This window comes from Onychostoma macrolepis, chromosome 01 (assembly GCF_012432095.1).
Source record: "Onychostoma macrolepis isolate SWU-2019 chromosome 01, ASM1243209v1, whole genome shotgun sequence".
NCBI classification, from domain to species: domain Eukaryota; kingdom Metazoa; phylum Chordata; class Actinopteri; order Cypriniformes; family Cyprinidae; genus Onychostoma; species Onychostoma macrolepis.
In genome coordinates, this window is record NC_081155.1 from 37,405,079 (window position 1) to 37,427,756 (window position 22,678).

The window sequence follows — 22,678 nt, forward strand, 5'->3', positions numbered from 1 at the left end:
AGGACTAAAAGCGAGCAGATATGTCTGAGCTTTTCAGACTTTAATCTGAGTGCAAGAGTTGATCCTGTTGGACATGCAGATGAGCATTTCTGTCGGCAGAAATAGAAGCAGAGTTAACTGGAGTGAGACGTGTCAGTTTTATCTTTTGCCTGCTATATCTTCTCTATGGCTTTCTGATATCACCACAGCCAGAAGATAAAGAAGCAAATGACTAAGGCAAAGCAATAATAAAAAATTTCCCTCTCACCCTCTCTCTCTCTCTCTCTCCCAGGCTTAGTCACCCGCTTTATGATAGCTTATGAAATATTAGTATGATAGTACTTGACAAGCAAATAATGCCCTCTTGTTTTCTGTTTATGTGGAGCTTTTTAATTGAGAAAAGGGCAAGATGCCTCAGACATTTTCTGTTAATTAAGCAAAGAGACTTGATTAACTAATTGATGATTTTCCATTGACTACTTTGATGTTTTCCAAAATGGTTATTTAATGTTTTGTAGGGTAATTAACATGTAGCACAGTCCATTAAGCCTTATTCAACAATTAATTAGAAATCTTTCTAAATGGCTTCAGAGCCAGAGATATCCCTGTAGTAACATATGAAGATCATTTAAGGAAGCAATTCCAGAATATAACTGTTGCAAGTGTGATATTACTTTTATACAACAATATTAAGATGCACACTAGCATATTAGACACAATACTGTCAGTTATATAATAATTCCAAACAAAACCACAGCAAAATCAAACCATTTCTGAAGTGCATGGTGTTTCTGAATGAATAAGTGTTTTTTGAATGATTCAGTTGAGTGAATATTTCAATGACTTAAGCCCCGTTCAGACTACACGATTTTAGCCCGATTTTGCCACGATCTGCTTGATGTAGGGTGTCGTGGGGATTCGTAAGGACAATGGGCGTCGGGACACACAATTCAATCATTTCATCTCATGTAGTGTGTCAGAGTGGACGACACCTCTGTGATGCTTCACGACGTCAACACAGAAAGACTAGCATGTTTCTTTCTTTTTTTCCGTCGTACACGACAAGTTCCATCACATCTGTGACACAGAAGCGCATTTGTACAAGCTTTAATGTGCAATCACAGATACTTATCTCATCCTTGCAGGCTTTTCATTTCCCATAAGAGCGTAACTGTTGTTTAGCTAGTTAGCTTTGTCTGTGATAGTAATCAATACAATTTGCATGCACATCAGGACAGAAATGCTGTTTTGGCTGTCTAACTGCAGCATTCGTCTTCAGCTCGCCCATCTGTGGCGCTCAGACAAATGGGAGACTGATATTCCATCAAACTGACCCTCGTGCACAAACAGAGGCTCTCGCTGTGAGTTAACCACTTTATGAACAACTCCACAGTTACCACGTTCGCTTTAGAGCATGACCTCTAAATGTCTTGCGGAAAGACTCTTGGCTCCGTCTCTCTCGTCTCCCCTGCCTCTTTCTCTTTCTTCATGGATTTAGTATTGACAGAAAAGCTGAGAGTATCCAGGTAGCGTTTTCAACCCCGTCTCTCCACATACTCTCCCATTTATGGCCATATAAAGTTCAATTCTGTTATTTTGTGATTTAGTGTCTCTGCTGGCCCTGCGTGCCGTGCCCTCGGTGGACCCGCTCATCTTGTTCTCATCCAGTCATTCGTTTTCCTGTGCACCGTGATTGGGTTATATCGAAATATTCATTCATCACACGGAACGACCTTTATTCCACTATCAATCAGAGGGTGTCGCGCGGGTAAAGGCTCTCCTCGGCGGCCCTCCCCCTCCAGCACTTCCACACAGCACAAACAGCCTGATAATGTTGTGTTGCCTGCCATCCTCTCTTATTACTGCCTTCCAACTCAGATTTATCATCTTCCCCTCCCCTTAAAATCAGTAAAAATAACCTCCGCTTTGCGAGTGTGGTTCTTTATCATCCTTTACTTTTAGGCCTCCTTCTTTTATAGTGGCCTTTAATGGGCTTCACTGATGTGCGTGCGTGAGAGAGAGTGTATCGTACTAATGTTTATGATTATGACAGAGTTATAAAGGAAAATATTCTCCCTGACAGCCCCTTTTATCCAGAAAAGCTTTTGTTGCCATGGAAACACATTTTTGTAGCTCAGAGCACAATGATTGATATTTTTTGGTGATGAGCAAAACAAAAAAATATATCAAAATGATCTCTGATAGGGAAAAAAAATGCTTTGTAAACTGCCACTAGACACTATTGCAGGTTCAAAATGTTTGTTTGTTAATGTGTTTTCCAATAGATGGGAATCAATATTTTAGTGCAGATATTACCTGCCTCTGACAAATGGATGGAAGGGGCAAAAGGGACAGGTAAACAGGTCCATTATGGATATAATGGAATCAAATAACAAACATGATTCATTCTCATTTTTTAAAAAAAGGAGTGACAATATTTACCCCTCCCTTCGGCGTTCAGGGTTGTATCTAATGTGTATTCGATGAAATCTATTCCATTTCCGTGCGGCTACCGCTGTTCAGCTAGCAGAAATGCCTCTGAAAACATGCCAGTGCCCAATCTACCCATTCAGATTTGAACAGGCCTCCTATCAATTATAAAATGTCAGCGCATAAATTCTCCCTGATTTAAAAAACATGAGTGGAAGGCCATCTGATTGACTTCGCTCTGCTCCTAACAAGAAGCAATTTGTACTCCGCTATTTCCCCTAGTGAATAGATTGCATGTGGAGAGAACAAATGCGATTACTCCGAGTCTGTGTGTGTAATTTGAGTACAGGCCTGGATGTGATTCTTTCTATTGGGTTCAATTTTATTTATTTATATAGGCTAAATATATTAGTAATGTGTCATGCCTCCCTGCATTCCCAACAGATAAATTTGAGTAACATCTTTTTCCATGCTATACAAACTACATGTAAACAATTAATATATTTATTAATACAGACATTCATATAATTTACAGCAGGCTATATAAGTCAATTTAAATGATGTGTATATAATTAATACCTGTGTTTGTGTATGTGTGTAGCTATAAATAATGCATGCCATAATTAATTGTTAATACATTTAATAAATAACCTAAGCATTTACAAGCAAATTAATTAATTATAGGCTACATGATGTTTGTTTCCATAAACTCGGTGTTTAGCACTGTAACACGAACCCTTAAAGGTTTAAGTTATGATATCAGAAATATTTTTGTATAAAAAATGAAGTTCAAAATCTTTCTTTGGTTAGCCATGACCTTCGCTCTCAGGTACGGCGCGCGCATTCAGCTCACGCCCGCAGAGCGCGCTCGTGTCAGGAGTTCTGCAGCGCGAGAGCAGAGTCTCGGTAATTAGTCACTGTTAATATTCATTTAACGGACAGCGGCTGTAATTATAAACCCGTGTTCCGTCTTATTAGCAGCTAATTTGTAGTTTACGCAGCGCCTATTGATTATACGCATGGGTTTGTTGAGAGAGTTAAAACTCGGCTTTATATCAGAGGTTTTACCCATCTCAGAAATAGGCTAAGTTTTCCTTCAGCTAATGTCAGATACTCCAAGGTTGCACGAGATTGCTGCAGACCTAATAACAACACATAAAAGGGATTTAAGGAATCATCTTATATGGTAGGTTTAGGCACATGTTAATGCATAATTACTCATTTTTCTCTTGAAAACCGGAGAACCTCTGAAGAATCTTCATGTAACTTATATTTCATATATAGCAGCACTATGCCATACTTAACAATACTGTTACCACGTCTGTTATCAAGCTCCAAAACAGGACAAAGAAAAACTTTAAATGTTGTCGTTTGTTTATTTAATGTTCGATTTCGACATTTACCATCTCCATTATTAAATGGTTATTTTCGTTTCAGTAGCTTATATAAAATGAACAATTCCCGTTTGCTACATATTGCATAGATATTTGGTGCTGGATGGAGTACTTACTGCTGAGATTAGTGCCGCATTACTGATAGAAGATTTATTAAATTGTGATAATAAAAGCCATTATATTGCTATTACACCCACATTAAAACAAGCCACATCATTAACTTTGATTAGACTGCAGTGGAGTTTGTGCTCTAACATAGTCATGGAAGAAAATTGCAAGTAATTACTGCATTAAAAAAACTGGTTAGAAGACAGTTTTAACTTCAGTTGTGATTTTCAGCTGGTCATTTGCCTGACAAATCCCACAGGTCAGATTCTGGCTGAACCCAGTCTTCTCCCATGATACTTTGCAGAGTGAAGTCTTGAAAATACTCAAGTCGATGACTGTTCAGATGAGAGAAGAAATGTTAAGGTCCTGGTGATGTTAAGACCCATCAAAAGGAAACAAATCATTTAAGATATCTAAACTTACAAGTCTGGTCCCTGTCCTTCTACTAGGTCTTCTCTCGGAACAGGATACAGAGCCTCATAGGTCCTTCCTGCTCCAGAGCCGTGGATGGCATAGGAATTCATCTTATTAATGCCCTGAGGGAAATACCTCCAAGGTAGAAGTGCTTCTCCCTTCCACGTCTTGTGCTCTATATTGGCATTGAATGATAGAGGGAGCTGTTGCTGTAACAGGTTATAGCATGAACATTATTCCAAAATAATAAGATAATGGTCAAGATTAGCATAAGCATAATTTCATATCACTGCATTTTTTAATCTCCTGTACTATTACATTAAGCATTCCTGCGTTTTAATGTTTAGACAATTGCTGTTATACTTGATCAAATGTGACCGTAAATGTATCACGATTTCAGAAATTACAGAAATATTAAGCAGCACAGTGGTCTTCAACATCTATAATAATAATCATTGTTTCTTGACCACCAAATCAGCAAATTAATTGATTGAAAATGATTTCTAAAGGATCGTGTGACACTGAAGACTGGAGTAATGGCTGCTGAAAATTCAGCTTTACTGTCATACATTACATTTTAAAATATTCAAATAAAATAATCATAATATTTGACAGTTTTTACTGTTTTTTTTTTTTAATGAACACATTAATAAACTGATGTACAATGTGTATTTTCTTACCATAAATGCATTATGTTTTCCATTCAATAGCAGAATAAGATGTTGTCCATGACTGTAATATCAAAGTATTATTTCCATTACACATTAGCAATGAAAAATCATCCTGCTGCCTGATAAACACTGTAGTCTTAACTTACGGGCAGACTTCCACCTCCAGATACTGCTCAGTGTTGCTGTTCAGGAAGAATGACTCCACCACTGAAAAATTAATCAAAGAGCACAAATTGTAAAAATTGTCAGTTGAAAATTCACAGAAAATCAGTGAAAGGTAAACATGTAATTAGTGTTTCATTAACCTTTTCCTCTCATTTTAATTCAAGTTTCCACCAAAGTTAAATGGCTGGTAATTAGTCCAAGGATCAAGGCTGCATGCGTGTATGCAACATGATCAGCTGATTGCACTAATTTGTTATCTAAACACATGACAGTAAGAAACTCTAAACCTAAATCTATAAACCAAAACTGACAAATTGGCCCTTTATTAAAAGTACAGATGAACTTACCCTCATAGTCCCAGAGACCAGGGAACGGCTCTCCAGGTGGTCCGGCTGGTGCAGGGGGGTCATTAAAGAAAGGCGCAGTCACCTGCATTAACAAACCATCCTCGCCAGGTGAGAAGCGAATCTTTACCGGCTTATGAGCCGCAGGTAAGCTGTCCCAGGTGCGTTTGATGTGGAACTCCATGACAGTCAGGAGGATACAACCAACGCAGACACTGTTAAGCATGGTAAAATATTATTTTCTTCTATCAAGACCTGAAATAATAAAATACTATCTGGTTATATATATATGTCTGTTTATAAAAAGTCTATACATCCACAGTTCTGTGCTCTAATGCGTCTTAAGCAGCTCAGGACACAGGACTGTCTGATAGGAAATAAAGTTCAACAGTCATTGATAAGCCATCAATATCTTATCTGATATCATAAACTTAACACCTGATGTTATTGGAAGAACACTTCCTGATTTCAGACACACATCAACTAAGAATCTCACATAAATTTCAGCATTAAATAAAATAACAAAATTAAAAATAGTGAAGTAAAGTCTTACCCTATTCGATCACCTCGAGGTTTCTCATCTCGATAGTTCCTCAATTCAAGAACCATGAAAAAACAGGAACTCCCTTAACCGCACGGAACGCAAGCGCGTTGAAGTTTCCCGGGAACATTTTAATAAGTTGCACCGCGTTCCTGAGGATGAATCTGATTGGCTCTGAGGTTGAATCCGAGCGTCCGTGAACATGAATCTGATTGGCTGGGAGGATCTTTAAACTACAAGGCGGAAGGATTTGCAGGTACCTATCCTTATAACATTACATTTATTTACGTATTTCTGCTATTTTGTCATACCTCATATTACGCGGTGGAAAAAATAAACATTTATAATTCACTTAAGTTTAATGACAGCGTGTTCAGCATGTTTATAATGAATTTTAAAAAATGTGTAGCCGTTAGCCTGCTAGTTAGCCAATGCAAATCTCCACCTAGATACCAATGATGCTTAATGCTGTTGCTGAGATAACACCCCAGATTCGCTTCTTTTTCAGTGAATCTATTGAAGAATATGTCATTTCGTAATAATCCACTTTAATAATGTACGTTTACTCGATTAGACCAAAATGATTAATGACATGGTTCTATAGAGTCAGTTAAGTTAATTCAATGGTAAACTAATATTCCTACACAAAGACAGTCTCCATGGATCATTTGTGCTGGCTGTGTATAAACTGACTGCTTCAGTAAAGCAAATTGTTCCCCGCTGCATACTACCTACCTACCGACCCACATGCTAAATGTTATTATAGTTATGTTGATGATACATTTTTGCAAAGCATATGCGTTTGACCTAACAAAGTGTTTTGCTGTTGCAGATGCAAAAATGACAACAGAAGTCGAGTTTCTTCGAGATCAAGGTGATTTACGCTAGATCTCAGAAATGATGTTGTGCAGATACATGCTCGGTTTTACAATCATGCATATTCATCAGCTCTTGAACTTTGTTTTTGTGTCTTATCAGTGAATCGTTTAAACTCCGTCCTGGGTCGATATCAGGATGAATTTCCTCCTCCCTCCTCAGTGTCACAGGTTAGTTTTATGATTAAATGGCAGTTTTAATTGTTGAATTATGTAGAAGGTTACCTCTAGATAGTGGCATTGTGCTCCTGTGGTTCATAATGAATGTTTTGTTAAGTAAAAAATAGAAGAGTTCGTAGCTAAATAAATACAAATTCTGTTATCATTTTCACCCTCACTTTGTTCAAAACCTGTGTGACTTCTGTGTAATGCAAAAGATGTTAAGGTAGTATATGAGAACTAACAGCTCGAGTCACCATTCACTGTTACTGCATTATTTTCCATACAATGAAAGTGAATGGTTTCCAAACAGGTTTGTAAATTACTTGTAAGAGTAAATTATGACATTTTAAATTTTGACCGTATATAAGTCAGAGCAGTTGGGGGAAAAATAAACAGAAAATTACTAAAAAAACATGATTTCTTAATTCTTAATTCACCCTTCCACAAATTAAGCCCTAAAAAGGTCTTAAACAGAAGCAGAACTCTTAAATTCATAAAGTCACTTCATTAAATGTTGAATGCACTGCAAAAGAATGAATATCTTCCTCAGTATTTTTGCCTTGTTTTCCAAAACAAATATCTAAACATCTTTAAATCAAGACACATTTACTTAGTAACTATTTTGGTTATATTGTTTAATTATACATATATAGTACGTTATGGAGTGTTACATTTTTGAAAAAGAAAAAGTTTCACAAATAAAGTACTTAAAAAAATAAATTAAAAAAAGACACTTACTTGAGATGCAGGTTGAACATATAAAGTCTTGTTTTTAGAGTAAATTGAACAAAATTGAGTTTATGCTTAAAATAAGAACAAATATCTGTCAATGGGGTATGAAATGTTATTTATACTTTTAATAAAGGTAGTTTTCTTGAGCCCATTGGCAAATTTTTGTTCTTGTTTTAATAATAAACTCACTCTGTTCTGATCAATTACACAGTAAACAAAACTCTTTATTTTATATCATTTTACTTCTTAAGCAAATGATTTAAGAGTCTTTGAGTCTTAAGAGTTTGCACTAGAAAACAAGACAAAAACAATGAAATAATAACATGACAAAAATAAACCTGCAGAAACCCCGAATAAAGGCATGAAGGACTTGGGAAATTATCTGTAGATTTAAAAAATAAATAAATAAATCTTTCACTTTTATTTATTTATTTATTTGTTTTTGTTTTTTTAGACAGGTGATGTGGTCATGGAATCTGCAGCTCCCTGGCTCTCAGACAGAGGGTGAGTCTCTACGGCCAATTAAAAACATGCTACTAAAGTCTCTGGCTCAGGTCCTCTACTATTTTAACCATGCATCCAGTTCATAATAAAAAAAGAATATATAAAAATTAAAAATCAGGCCTCAAAATGATCTCATTTTGAAAGTGTGGCTTTTCTCACCTTTTACCTTTTATTGTGGTGAGAACGTTTTCATATTTTTTCATATTTCTTCATTTAGATTTTTTTTTTTCATTTTAGTTATGTAATACATGTAAAATTATAAACTATTGATAGTAGTATACTGTAATTACAGTATTATTATAACTTTATGTAATCCTATGATCCTATGTAATCCAGTATTATGGGACCCTAAATGTTAATAACCTATAATCTTAAATGTTTTACGATGTTTTCTGACCTGGGTGTGTGTTTTCAGTCTAATGGCTCCTCTAATTGAAGAATATGACAAGCACATACAACAGATGGAGATGCAGCTCAAGTTCTATCAGGTACACATTGCTACCCTACACAAATGCTTACACCACATAAATGCTCACATTACAGTGAGGTTTTACAACTGTCAGGGCTTAATGGGGCTGATTTCATGCTGTCAGCTCTAAATTGCAGTTTAATCCCAAGTGAAGTGAATTTGTCCTATAATAAGTTTGCCATTCAAGAGTACACTTTCTTTCAATCTCTCTCAATCATCCTTCTCCCACCACTCACTCACGCGCTTGTTTCTCCCTGTCAAACACTCAGAGGCAGATGACAGACGTCAAAGCAAGCCTGGAGCAGGTGGTTAAGGAAAACGAGCGGTAAGAGCTTTCGAATGGATTTCCTGCTGATTTCTCCATCCAGCCACTGATTTATTATCAGAGTCAGTCAGTGCTAACAGCTTCTGCTCCACAGGATGAGGTGGCTTTGGTAATCACAGCCCACCCTTTATGTAAATTAACTTTATTTGTGGGAGAAAGTTTCGTGCCCCAATCTAGAGTAGGTCCCTATGATTACCGCGATGTGAAAATCGCGGAATCCAATCACAAAAATTGTATATTTTATATTTGCATATTATATATTATAATTGTATATTTAAAAGTGGTATAATTGTATAACGTGGAATTTCACAGAATTTGCCAAATGTTTATGTGTGAATGAATGGCACAGACTTGCGGTTTCATTTACTGTACACATACTGAAGTGTGCACACTCCCTGTGTTTTCAGCCTCTGCTGCCTCAATATATGAGTACATGAACACATGAACATAATCTCTAGAACTGCTCTGAGAGTCACTTTATGAGCATTTTACTGTTTCTTTTGAGAAAACTATGGTCATATCATATTCAATCAGAAACTATAGGTCTTTATAGCTGCCTGTCAGAGAAATGTAAATACACAAAGTATTTCTGAAAAAAAATAATAATAATACATAATTTTTTCATAAAATTGATGAATTAATTTGAGATTAATGAGTTTTGATTATTGAAAATGAAATCCAGAAAATTAAATGGGGGAAAAAACAGAATTTGGTACAAATAAAACTGAATTTGAGGGGGAGGGGGGAACTAAAACATCATAGGTCTTAAAAATGTAATTTTTGTTCAATATTTAATAAATTGATGTTAAATTGTGTAAGTTTCATGATTCCAATCAGTTAGACATGCTTTTAAAAAAATATTATTATTTAAACATTAAAACAGAGTCTAGAAAAACTGGAATTTTGAAAAAAACAATTAGATCACCCACCATGATCTAATTGTCAGTATTGTATAGTAATAGAACAAACAAAATGACAATTTAAGCAATTAAACATAACAGATCCGACACTATTTACATGGAAAAAGGAAAAACAAAATGACAATTAAATCTAAATTATTGCATTTATTTAATGATTAAATTAAATATTAAAATTACCTAAAAAACTATAAACCTTGCTTTTAAACGTATCTACTTTCTTCTGATACTGACTTAATTTGATTATGTGCACTCCTGCCAATCTATTACTAGGACCTCAAGGTCATGAAAGTCAGTTAATATTTCAGAACAAATTAAAGCATGTCCGCAGATAATTCCCAAAGGTTTACGAAGGTTGACCTTTTGCAATAACTGTATATTAATTTTTATTTGCAGGCTTCATGCAGAGCAGAGAATGTCCATTGAAAAGCAGTTGCAGTCTCTGTCCACTGGAACAGGAGGAGAAGGGACAGCGGACGCAATCGCCATTAGCAATTTCGAGGAACAGGTCAAGTGTGCCGTGGAGGTGAATATCCAGACCTGTTCCAAAAACACCTCTAAACTCCCATGAGTTGGTCTGTGACACCACAAACCCACAGACACTTTCCTGGCCCTGTATTCCAACTCTCTTCATGTGCAAAGGGTGGAGAGGTGATCTGGGGTTATTCCTGCTTTAAAGCTTCGTTCTTTAGTTAATACGTGATGAGACGGTGCCGGTCGTGTTGTGCTGAGGGAAAGGGTTTTAATCAGCGTGGAGTACGCTCCAGGTGCTCCTGAGGATTACATATCAACACTTGACATTATGGAGTAATGAGATATTAGTGCGTCACTCATCAAGCGTTCCACTTTCAGCCCGACATTGCGCATCTTTGCCCTTCTTTAGGGAGCAGTTCACCAGAATGTTATGCTGCAAATCACATCTAAACCTCTCTAGAGAGCGCATCAGTTCAAGTCAAGTCTCAAGTGACTTATTTTTGAGTTTGTGGACTTTCCAATTTATATTCACATTTCTAATTTCCTAATTAACTGAGAATGAAATAATTAGCTGTAAAGGAAACATCCAGTGAGACATTTCTCTGCCTCTTTCTCATCGATAAGATGGTAATACAGAAAGGAAGCGAAAAGAAGAATAGTAACTGCATGGCTATATTATATTATAATTATATGTATCTGTTATATATTAGTATATATTGGATGTTTGCCAATATCAATTGTGAATATTTGCAAACTGTGCTAGTTTAACACTACTTGTTTTGCAAAAAGAATGAGAGCATTAAGACTAAAATATTTTAATAACATCTCTGGTTTAAAACTCATTAGCAAAAAAGGGTGATAGATCTGGGAATATGATTCTTTCATGCAAATCAGTTTTTTTGCAAACTGTCCGTTTTAATGAATCGGTTTGAATTCAGCAGTTCATTTGCATTATACTCAGGAGTATTCACGGACATTTTACAAGTCAATTTGCCTCAAAATGAAATTTATATGCATTCTGAGTCATAGCCAAAACATTTAAAATCTTTAATTGCTGTAGTTATAAAAACATCTTGCATTCAGCGTGTTTACACCAAAATATAATTGTTACTGCAGTTACTGTAATTAAGCAAATCTCAATAAACATGATTTATTTTTCCTCCTTTATGCTTTTCAAAACAACTTAAAGTGCAAGAGAAATATGTGTATTCCCTGCCAATAAATCTCATGACCTTGACATTGCTGGCATCGTAATTCAATTCTCTACAAGTTGAGCTACAGTATAAAGTTATCAATTAAATTTATTTAACATTGCGTCATAGCAATCATAGTCTGTTTACCTTCAATTTGTTCTGTGTGTGTCTCCAGGAGAAAGAACGGGCTCTTCAGATGTGGCAGACAGCTTCACAGGAGTTGGATCGACTTCAGACCCAGTACCAGAGCTCCATAAGTGACGGACAAATACACGCAGTTGAACGGCAACATATGCAGGTTACAGTGTTTACATACTAACACTTTCACATGTTCAAGTTCAGTCTATTTATAATGCATGTGGGAGGTCATAGATTTCTTTTTGAACTCAACAGCACATATTTGGTTTCTGGAAACATTTCGATATCCTCTTTAATTTTCTCACTTATTTCTAGAATATGTAATATGATGATTGAACACTAGAGGGCAGTGTTTAACTACATACAGGCGCAGTTAACAGAACAAACAGACCCGCAGCATTTTCCAACAATTATACATAAACCAGAAGGCATGCCGGGCTGAATTATTTGAATATATAAATTCAATATTAGCTGTTGGCTGTAAAATATTGGCTTAATTGTGGCTTGAAGCTTATTATAATACACATAAATTAATTATTGAAATGGTTTGTCTGTGCTCTTACTGACAATCACTGTGCTGTTTTAGAGTCAGCTGGTGCAGGTTCAGCAACACAGCCAGAAGCTCCAGCTGACCAATCAGAAGCTAGAATCAGTAAGACTTCCTTATTCGATATGTAAACAATACTGGTTAAAATCTAAGGCCTGGTTTCACAGACAGGGTTTAGGTTAAACCAGGATTAGGCCATAGTTCGGTTAGGACATTTAAGTATCTTTTATAAACGTGCCCTACGAAATAACATTGCTTGATACAAAACAACAGCACTGATATATTTTAAGATCAGTCAGTGGACATTTCTTTAAAACAGCCCAGACATGCATTTTAGTCTGGGACTAGGCTTAAGCCTTGTCTGTGAAACTAGGGGAAGATCTACTGTACTTTCCCCTGTTTATATCGTGTTGTTCCATTGGTTTTATCAGATTTATTCTAATGAAATAATCTTCCATGATTTTTTTGTTTTGTTTTGGGGTTTTTGTTACACAATTTTCTCCAGCTTTGAAATTAATTTTTTTTACTTTCTTGTCCCTCTTCTCACATAATTAAATCATAACAATATTTGTAATGTTTATTTATGTATTTATTTGGTGAATAAATCCTTTTTATTTTGTTATAATGGCCTGTACCTTTTCCCTTATATATGTCATCAGCCACGTTTCATGATGCAGTCATGCCTAAGTGGATCAAATCAATCCCCTTTTCCCACTGAAAATTGATTTATCAAACAAATATGTTGAGAAATATTGTTTAACATGTTTATGAAAGGGTTTCTTTAGTGATATCATTGCCATGTACAGTGAGATGTTATGCAATGGTTTAAAGGCCTAATCCTTGTACTGTCTTAGGCACAAGCTTTTTTTCACACTAGTCAGCCACCTGTTTGACAGTGTTGGTTGAGGATAGAAATACTACTCTATTCGTTAATATTTAATGAGCAGTGTAGCTCTCATACACCCACCTTTTTCACACCTATCCCATCTCAACCTCCAAAACCCCTCCATCCTGTCCTTCGTCCTTTATTCTTGCGAATTTCTTTGAAGTGTGTGTGTGTTTGGCGTAATGCCCGGCCGGCGTTCATGTCTGTCCTGTCACACTCAGACCAATCAGCAGTTCCTGAAGACGGTGGCGGAACAGAGCAGTGAGCTGGAGGAGTTACGCAGCCAACTCAGGTAGCGTTCCAGATGGCCAGCCCTTTAAGACTTAACCTTGACTCGAGTTCAGTTTGGCTCATGCGTTTATAATTCAGTAAATAATTTAATAATTCAACTTTAGTGCAGTCACATTTACTCCAGAAGATTGAAAATGGGTTTTCTCACTGCTCTTGAAATGCCTTTAAAACTTTCTGATTTTAGAAAATTGGTGCATTTTCTTCCTGTCATCTTACTCTTCTATCAATAAGAAGAAATAAAAAGGTCAAAATTTAGAAAGTACTAAAAAGATCAGCTTTGTGTGTGTGTGTGTGTGTGTGTGTGTGTGTGATGTTTCAGGCAAGCAAAGCTTGAGCAGAGATCTTCTGCAACTAAAGTGGAGGAGATGACCAGACTCCTGCAGAATGTCCAGGATCAGATGCAGAGGAGGGTGAGAGACAGGCAGCTTGCATACACTGTTAATGTTGCTGTTATTGTGCTTATGTAATTTTTTCTAATAATGTCATGTTTGTGTAATGGTGCAGGAAGAGGACGCAGCAGAAGCTCAGGGTAGAGAAGAAGCATCTGATCGGAGACTACAGCAACTACAAGCAGCACTGAAGCAGTTAGAAGCGAGGTGAAGTTTAATATAGAAGTCAATACGATTTTTTTTTTTAAATCAGCAAGGATCCGTAAAATTAATCAAATGAGATGAAGACCATGTTATAATGGTAAAAAAAAAAAAGTTTTGTTTCGAATTAATGCTGTTCTTTTGAACTTTCTATTCATCATAGAATAATGAATAAAACATACAGTAACACGATTTACACAAAAATAAGAAGCATGACCATTTTCAACATTGATAATGATGATGATAATAATAATAAAGTTTCCTGAGATTCAAATCAGCATATTATAACGATTTCTGAAGGATCATGTGACACTGAAAACTGGAATAAAAATTGGTGGACTGGTGGAAAATTCAGCTTTGCATCACAGGAATAAAATTAATTTTAAAATATGTTAAAATAGAATATTTTACAATATTATACTATTGTTTTTATGTACTGTTACAGTATAATGTTATATTACTTTACTGTATGTTTGATTAAATAAATGCAGTCTTGGTGAGCATAAATGTTTAAAAAAAAAAATACATTTTAAAAATCAATCAACCCAATCAACTGATTTTTGAAAAGTAATGTACATGTGAAGTTTTAAAACAATTAAAAAAATCTGGCCCAGCCCAGCCTCTAAAAAAGAAAAGATATTAAAAATATATATATATATTCTTATTGAAAATATGGATGGATATATGTTATTTTATTCACTTTTGTTTTGTTTTTTTCCAGACTCAAAGCTGCAACGCAGGACTCTGAGTCAGTGCGGCGGAAGCAGACGGATTGGGAGCGGCAAGTAGGAGAACTGCAGGGTCGCTCTGCCTCTCTGGAAGAGGAGAAATTTGAAGCCCTCAGTCGCCTCCGCAACTCCATCCAGCTGGCTGAGGAAGCCTCGCTTCAGAGAGAACAGGTCACGCTCCAAATAAACACCACACAGGCCCAATTCAAGAGCTCTTCAATACGTACCTGACTTCACAATCTAAAATGATTTTGGTGTGTTTATATGTTACTCTAGGCTCAGCTGAGGGAGAAACAGAGAGCAGAAGAGCTGGAGAAGATGAAAGATGCCATGAAGCAGCTGATCCAGGATGCTGCCATGCGCACCAGGAAAGAGGTGATCACTGCTAATGTTCTTCAACTTTCTAAGGGAGACAACAGAATACGGCATCAGGTCTACTCTCAGACATGTTAAATTAGGCTTTGCTCCAACCCTAGTGAGCTACCTAGATAATATTTTAGGCACCATGAAGGAGCATTTTTATAGTTCCTTTAACTATTGGTGGAAACACCTGCTTTCTGGCGTGTTCGCACTGCAGGAACTAGGAATGATTTTAGTTTATAGGAATGCCTTTTAAATAATGCATAGTTTCAAACAACACCCTACCATGTTCTTAACATTGTTATTATCCTTACAATATCTTACTATTTTATTAATGTGTGTGGCAAAAGCTTACCTGTCGAAAAGAAACTCTGCAAGTTGAGCATCTCAATTGAAACTCAAACATTTGATCAAATTCCTCCATCCTGTTGTCTGTCTCTCTTTGGCAAGCCTATGAATTTTATCTTGCACTTCTGTAACCAAATCTGAATTTCTTTTCTCACAATCTTTAACAGCATTAAAGATTAAAAGCAAAATGTACTTCCTTGAACCCTGTAGAGCTCTATAGCCAAAAATAGCCTGACTGTTAGCACTGGCACAGCATGGTTATGGCAGTCAAATCAGCGTCATTCTAGTTTCTAATTTTAGTGTTTTGACATTCAGCTGATCTGTGATCACAGCATCCATATATTGTTATTTGCATCTTTGAGTATGGCTCATCATACTGAATGTTTTCTTTTCCTCCTTTTATAGGTAGAGAGTGTCCGTAAGCAGTGTAACGTTCAGATTCATCGTATGGCTGAGGAGCTTTCTGCCTTGCAACTGGTGACACATTCATCAGCATATGTACAGTTGTGTATAGCTACAACTGTCACCATTGCATATCAACATATCTGGTGTGGTTGTGTGTGTGTAGGAATGTGCGGATAAAGAGACACAGATTGAAAGAGCCCATCGGGAGAGAAAAGCTGTGGAAGAGGAGCTGGAAAAGGTGAAAATAAATGCATATTTTTACTCACACATAATATCACAGCAACATACAGCCTTAGAACATTTAATTATCACATTTAAAGGGAGAGTTCACCCCCAGAAATTTAATTCTGTCAACATTTACTCACCCTCAAGTTGTTCCAAACTTGTACAAGTTTATTTCTTCTGTTGAACACAAAAGAAGATATTTTGAAGAATGTTGGTAACCAAACAGTTGACGGCAGCCATTGATAGTAAGGAAATACAGAAGTCAATGACTACCGTTAAAGGGATAGTTCACCCATAAATGAAAATGTGATGTTTATCTGCTTACCCCCAGGGCATCCAAGATGTAGGTGACTTTGTTTCTTCAGTAGAACACAAACAAAGATTTTTAACTCAAACCGTTGCAGTCTGTCAGTCATATAATGGCAGTCAATGGGCTCCACGGCTTTGAGAGTCAAACAAGCATACACAGAGAAAACCAAATTAAACCCTGCGGCTCGTGCCGATAAATTGAGGTCTAAAGACACGAAACGATCAGTCTGTGCAAGAAACTGAACAGTATTTATATTGTATTTATAACGTCCAACTGTCCTGAGCGCGTTCACAACAGCCGTTGCGTGACTTGTCTTCTTCTTGCTTTACGGCAGATCGCAGACTTATAAGTGCATTACCGCCACGGCGCCACCTATCTCTCATATCTCTCATATCGTTTCGTGTCTTTAGACCTCAATGTACTGTCACAAGCTGCAGGGTTTCATTTGGTTTTGTCTGTGTATGTTTTTTTGACTCTCAAAGCCGTGGAGCCCATTGATTATCATTATATGACTGACAGACTGCAACGGTTTGAGTTAAAAAAATCTTTGTTTGTGTTCTACTGAATAAACAAAGTCATCTACATCTTGGATGCCCTGGGGGTAAGCAGATAAACATCAAATTTTCATTTTTGAGTGAACTATACCTTTAACTTTTTGTTTTGTTACCAGCATTTTTCAAAAAAAAATTGTGTTTGTGTTGTAGGTCTATAAAGAGGGCCGAGTTGGAGAGCCTGAGATGAGGAAGATGGAGGCTCTCCATCAGAGATGCTTAAATGCTGAACGACTGAAGGACGAAATGCAACTCACACTCAACTGCACTAAAAACAAGATGAAGAAAATGGAGATGGAGTAAGAACACGCACATAAACTAGAAAGAGGGCAAACATAAGGGTGCATTCATAATAGTTTGCTGCCTCCCCTGTGCCTGTGTAGGTATTCGGAGGAGCTGTCGCGCTGTCAGGAGGAGGTGCGGAGGCTGCAGTCCACGCTGACGAGTGCAAGACAGGAGAGTACAGCCATCAGTGAGGAGAGACTCACGCTGCAGCAAGAGAACCAGCAACTGCACAGAGACATGGAAGCACTGCGCAAAGAGTGTGCGCTCGCTCAGAGACGTGCCAAACAACAGGTTACAAAGAACTGCATTCTCATAAACAGTCATAAACTGCTGTTTGCCCTTAAAGGGATAGTTCAACCCCCCAAAAATTAAACAATTTACTCATTCACATCCATTAAATCTTGCATGACTGTATTTCTAATGTGGAACACAAAATATACAGTGGGTACGGAAAGTATTCAGACCCCTTTAAATTTTTCACTCTTTGTTATATTGCAGCCATTTGATAAAATCATTTGTTAATTTTTTTTCCTCATTAATGTACACACAGCACCCCATATTGACAGAAAAACATAGAATTGTTGACATTTTTGCAGATTTATTAAAAAAGAAAAACTGAAATATCACATGGTCCTAAGTATTCAGACCCTTTGCTCAGTATTTAGTAGAAGCACCCTTTTGATATAATACAGCCATCAGAGTAATACAGAGTCTTTTTGAGAAAGATGCAACAGGTTTTTCACACCTGGATTTGGGGATCCTCTGCCATTCCTCCTTGCAGATCCTCTCCAGTTCTGTCAGGTTGGATGGTAAACGTTGGTGGACAGCCATTTTTAGGTCTCTCCAGAGATGCTCAATTGGGTTTAAGTCAGGGCTCTGGCTGGGCCATTCAAGAACAGTCACGGAGTTGTTGTGAAGCCACTCCTTCGTTATTTTAGCTGTGTGCTTAGGGTCATTGTCTTGTTGGAAGGTAAACCTTCGGCCCAGTCTGAGGTCCTGAGCACTCTGGAGAAGGTTTTTGTCCAGGATATCCCTGTACTTGGCCGCATTCATCTTTCCCTCGATTCCAACCAGTCGTCCTGTCCCTGCAGCTGAAAAACACCCCCACAGCATGATGCTGCCACCACCATGCTTCACTGTTGGGACTGTATTGGACAGGTGATGAGCAGTGCCTGGTTTTCTCCACACATACCGCTTAGAATTAAGGCCAAATAGTTCTATCTTGGTCTCATCAGACCAGAGAATCTTATTTCTCACCATCTTGGAGTCATTCAGGTGTTTTTTAGCAAACGCCATGCAGGCTTTCATGTGTCTTGCACTGAGGAGAGGCTTCCGTTGGGCCACTCTGCCATAAAGCCCCGACTGGTGGAGGGCTGCAGTGATGGTTGACTTTCTACAACTTTCTCCCATCTCCCGACTGCATCTCTGGAGCTCAGCCACAGTGATCTTTGGGTTCTTCTTTACCTCTCTCACCAAGGCTCTTCTCCCCCGATAGCTCAGTTTGGCCGGACGGCCAGCTCTAGGAAGGGTTCTGGTCGTCCCAAACGTCTTCCATTTAAGGATTATGGAGGCCACTGTGCTCTTAGGAACCTTAAGTGCAGCAGAAATGTTTTTGTAACCTTGGCCAGATCTGTGCCTTGCCACAATTCTGTCTCTGAGCTCTTCAGGCAGTTCCTTTGACCTCATGATTCTCATTTGCTCTGACATGCACTGTGAGCTGTAAGGTCTTATATAGACAGGTGTGTGGCTTTCCTAATCAAGTCCAATCAGTTTAATCAAACACAGCTGGACTCAAATGAAGGTGTAGAACCATCTCAAGGATGATCAGAAGAAATGGACAGCACCTGAGTTAAATATATGAGTGTCACAGCAAAGGGTCTGAATACTTAGGACCATGTGACATTTGTGTTTTTCTTTTTAATAAATCTGCAAAATGTCAACAATTCTGTGTTTTTCTGTCAATATGGGGTGCTGTGTGTACATTAATGAGGAAAAAATGAACTTAAATGATTTTAGCAAATGGCTGCAATATAACAAAGAGTGAAAAATTTAAGGGGGTCTGAATACTTTCTGTACCAACTGTATATAGTGTATCTAATTTATTTATTTTGTTTATTTCATTGTCCGTACAGTGGGTTCCCCATTGATTTTGGACCCAATTACTTCTAATGTATGGGGAAAAAGAGAAACATTCTTCAAAATATAATTTTTATTTTTTATTTTTTTGTTCCATAGAAGAAAGTAATATTTGAAACAACATAAGAAAAAAAGTGTTTTTGGGTGAACTATACCTTTAAACAATTTCTGACATTGACATCACAACTGTGAGCACATTAGCACAGCACCCATATTTATATATTAGCAAGTAAGTATTCAGGAACCTGGCCCAACCTGATGAACAACAATGTGAACTACACTGATATGCATAGGTTAACCAGTCATAACAGATAATTTACATAAAGCTGTAAAAGGAATAGTTCACCCAAACAATCTGTCATCAGTTATTCAGCCTTTTTTTATTCCAAACACACGTCACCATCAACACAAATTATATTTTTCATCAAACTTGAGAGATTTCTGTCGCTCCATTGAAAGTCCCAAAACTTTCATGATTTAAAAAGCTCATAAAAACATCATAAAAGTAGTCCACAAGAATTGAGCAGTTTAATCAGTGATCTTAAAAAAAACAAAAAAAACGTTTACTTTATATGATGAACAGATTTAAAGCTTCTCTTCACATATAGACACTGATTAATGCGCATACATAGAGCACATAAAATGTGCTAAATAAAAGCTCAAACACGATTGCCTGATGTGCATGAACAAATGAGGTTTGCTCTCGCATGTCATGTAAGTACGGTTGAGTTTTCTTTTACCATATTTGATGGAATGGATTTTCAGGGACAGAAATATCTCAGGTTTTATAATATCTTAATTTGTGCTTCTAAGATAAAAAGTGTTATTGGTTTTCAGTGACTTCAGTGTGAGAAATTAATAACAGAATTTATTTTTTGGCTTAACTAACCTTTTAAGGCACAAGAACAGCATGTGCAATTATAATGTTCAGAGAGCATCTCAAATAGTCTAAAAAAAAACTTTTAGTGCAAAAAATATTATAAATGGACTTTAGAAGAAAAATAGAAGCACTAGAAGTGTAGGATATGGCATCTTTCACCGGTTTTTGTTTGCGTGTGTAGGTGTCTTCGATGCAGCAGGAGCTGTGTGTGAAGGAGCAGGGTTTGGAGTCCAGGCTGAGAGAGATGGAGGAGAGCAGTAAAAACTCCAGCGCTGGTTTGACCAGACTGCTGCTCGCTCAACAGAAAACCATCAGCCGCTACAAAGACGAGGCCAAGAACCTCACACAGGCTTTCCAGCAGAAACTCAACAGCCTCAGGTGAACGCTCACTTGACACGCACAGATCCCACAGAAGTATTGTTTAGCAAGGCAAAAGTCACTATTACTGTTACTCATATTTAGGGTTAGCGATCTTGACAGACCACTAAGTATTAAAAATTGGTGTGTACCTCATCCTGCACAGTTAAATGTGATGTGAATGATATTTAGAACACCCTATCACGGCTGAAACATGCTTATTTTCATTGTATTGGGACAGTAATTACCATATAACAAGCTTATTGATTACATATAATGTGAATTTATTGAATAAAGCAGGTCAAGTCTGGATCGCAGCATCAGGAAGGCTCAGTTAAAATGACTATGATCGTTGCAGGTCAGAGCTGAACAGACAGAAACAGCGTGCTCAGGAACTGGAGATCCAGATGGAAGCTGATCATCAGAAGATACTGGAGGTGTGTATGTGCAGATTCGCTTCTACTTAGATGTTGTGTGCTGTAAGTGATTGAATTTCTGTTGGGTTTCCAGTGAGTCATGTTATATCACTTTTACCCGTAGTATGAGAGGCAGGTTTCAGAGCAGCAGGAGAAGAACACGCGTCTACAGAGGCGTCTTACTCAGGCAGAGCAACGTGCGGCCAGTGCATCACAACAGGTATACACACCATACTGGATATTTACACTCTTCCTGCCTATTGAATGCAACAGGGGCCACTCACTGTTTTTAGCAGCCTTGGTTCTAGAAGTATTTTTCCTATTGGGATTTTTAAAAAGTGTTAATTTTAGAGCCATGAACCAAACCAAACAGCTACAAGGGCAATCACAATATTACAGACTTTGATTTGAAACTAAAAAAAGTGTTTAAAAAGTAGATAAAAACACGAAAGGTACAAGACTGTGTACTTTACAGTTTAAAGGACGGAAAGAACTACAATCCCGTGAAGTGTAAAAGGTTTTTTTTGTTTGTTTTTTTTAGTTTGGGGTAAATTGCAATTCTCTGATTGGAGATTTTTACGCATAATCATGAGTGATGTAGTTTTTCACCAGGAATTCTGCTGTTCAATAAGATTTTAAAAAATTAATTGAAATAATTCAGACTGACAGCATGTACCATTGATTAATAACCTTGTAGCTCACAGTAAGTCTATAAATTGTTAAAAATCAGTTCCCGTAATAGAGAAGCTGCAAGGGGTTTTTACATGTGGAACTCAACTGTTGTTGTACAGAATCCCTCTAAACTACTGTTTCTGTTTCAGCTGAGTGTGATATCACAACGGAGAAAAGCTGCATCCATGATGGATCTTGAGACTTTATCTTAGATAAACAGCAGCCGGTTTTGGTCACACCACATCATCATCTTCAAAAAAAAAACAAAATCATCAACCTGATCAGTTTGTTCTTGGGCTTCACAGTGTCTAGAGCTTTCACTGGCAGCTTTCCCCATGTGTTCATTGACAATTCATGTAATAAAAAGAGGTTGAGTTCACTAACCACTGAGGAAAATATTATAATCACTGCTTTGGGAGAAATGTCACCTAAAAATTAATTGGCTACTGCTGAATGAGATTCTTTGGCTAAAATAGTTATTTTTGTCTTAATGTAACAATGACCACATTTTTAAATTTACCGTGATGGAATCACTTTTTGTTTCAAAGACACCCGTGTCAAAGTTCCTACCAAGCCAAAGTTGTTTTTGTTGTGTTTTTCTCTTGGAATTCCAGTTGCACAAATTACCAATACAAATGCTTTTAAAACTGCATGCAGATGGGTTTATAGTCTTCCTAGAACAGATTTTATTCTGGTTGTGCCATTGTAAGAATTGACCAATAAATGCAATAATTTGTACCAAAGGGTTGTTGAATGTTTGATTCTCAGTGCTTTAGAGTTCTCAGAACATTCACAGCTAAAGTACCTGCAGGCAGGCGTTGACTGCATTAGTTCCAGATCACTTCAAGTTATTTCA

At 37.2% G+C, this 22,678-nt stretch overlaps 2 protein-coding genes across 5 annotated transcripts; one reads left to right on the forward strand and one right to left on the reverse strand.

The window, feature by feature from the left end:
- Window positions 1–3,771: 3,771 nt before the first annotated feature.
- Window positions 3,772–6,186, reverse strand: c01h4orf33 (chromosome 01 C4orf33 homolog). 2 transcript variants are annotated; one of them, XM_058773615.1, is made up of 7 exons: window positions 6,059–6,077; window positions 5,820–5,872; window positions 5,509–5,720; window positions 5,143–5,203; window positions 5,006–5,057; window positions 4,335–4,534; window positions 3,772–4,246 (listed from the first exon to the last, which is right to left on the reverse strand). In XM_058773615.1, exons 3-7 carry the CDS (start codon window positions 5,687–5,689, stop codon window positions 4,147–4,149), a joined length of 594 nt encoding a protein of 197 aa, XP_058629598.1. In that variant the 5' UTR covers window positions 5,690–5,720; window positions 5,820–5,872; window positions 6,059–6,077; the 3' UTR covers window positions 3,772–4,146. The 2 variants fall into 2 exon arrangements, with proteins under 2 accessions (XP_058629598.1, XP_058629592.1); XM_058773609.1 differs by lacking the exon at window positions 5,820–5,872 and having other exon boundaries at window positions 6,059–6,186.
- Window positions 6,187–6,202: 16 nt separating this feature from the next.
- Window positions 6,203–22,577, forward strand: sclt1 (sodium channel and clathrin linker 1). Of its 3 annotated transcripts, none has more exons than XM_058773558.1 (22): window positions 6,203–6,302; window positions 6,879–6,920; window positions 7,025–7,092; window positions 8,270–8,319; window positions 8,735–8,807; window positions 9,058–9,113; window positions 10,427–10,556; window positions 11,873–11,995; window positions 12,422–12,487; window positions 13,490–13,560; window positions 13,879–13,969; window positions 14,064–14,155; window positions 14,871–15,048; window positions 15,154–15,252; window positions 15,991–16,062; window positions 16,154–16,228; window positions 17,230–17,375; window positions 17,460–17,652; window positions 20,559–20,755; window positions 21,093–21,171; window positions 21,275–21,370; window positions 21,972–22,577. In XM_058773558.1, the coding sequence occupies exons 2-22, from the start codon at window positions 6,887–6,889 to the stop codon at window positions 22,032–22,034; spliced, it is 2,052 nt and encodes a 683-aa protein (XP_058629541.1). In that variant the 5' UTR covers window positions 6,203–6,302; window positions 6,879–6,886; the 3' UTR covers window positions 22,035–22,577. The 3 variants fall into 3 exon arrangements, with proteins under 3 accessions (XP_058629541.1, XP_058629559.1, XP_058629549.1); XM_058773566.1 differs by lacking the exon at window positions 6,203–6,302 and adding an exon at window positions 6,407–6,602; XM_058773576.1 differs by lacking the exon at window positions 12,422–12,487.
- Window positions 22,578–22,678: the final 101 nt, after the last annotated feature.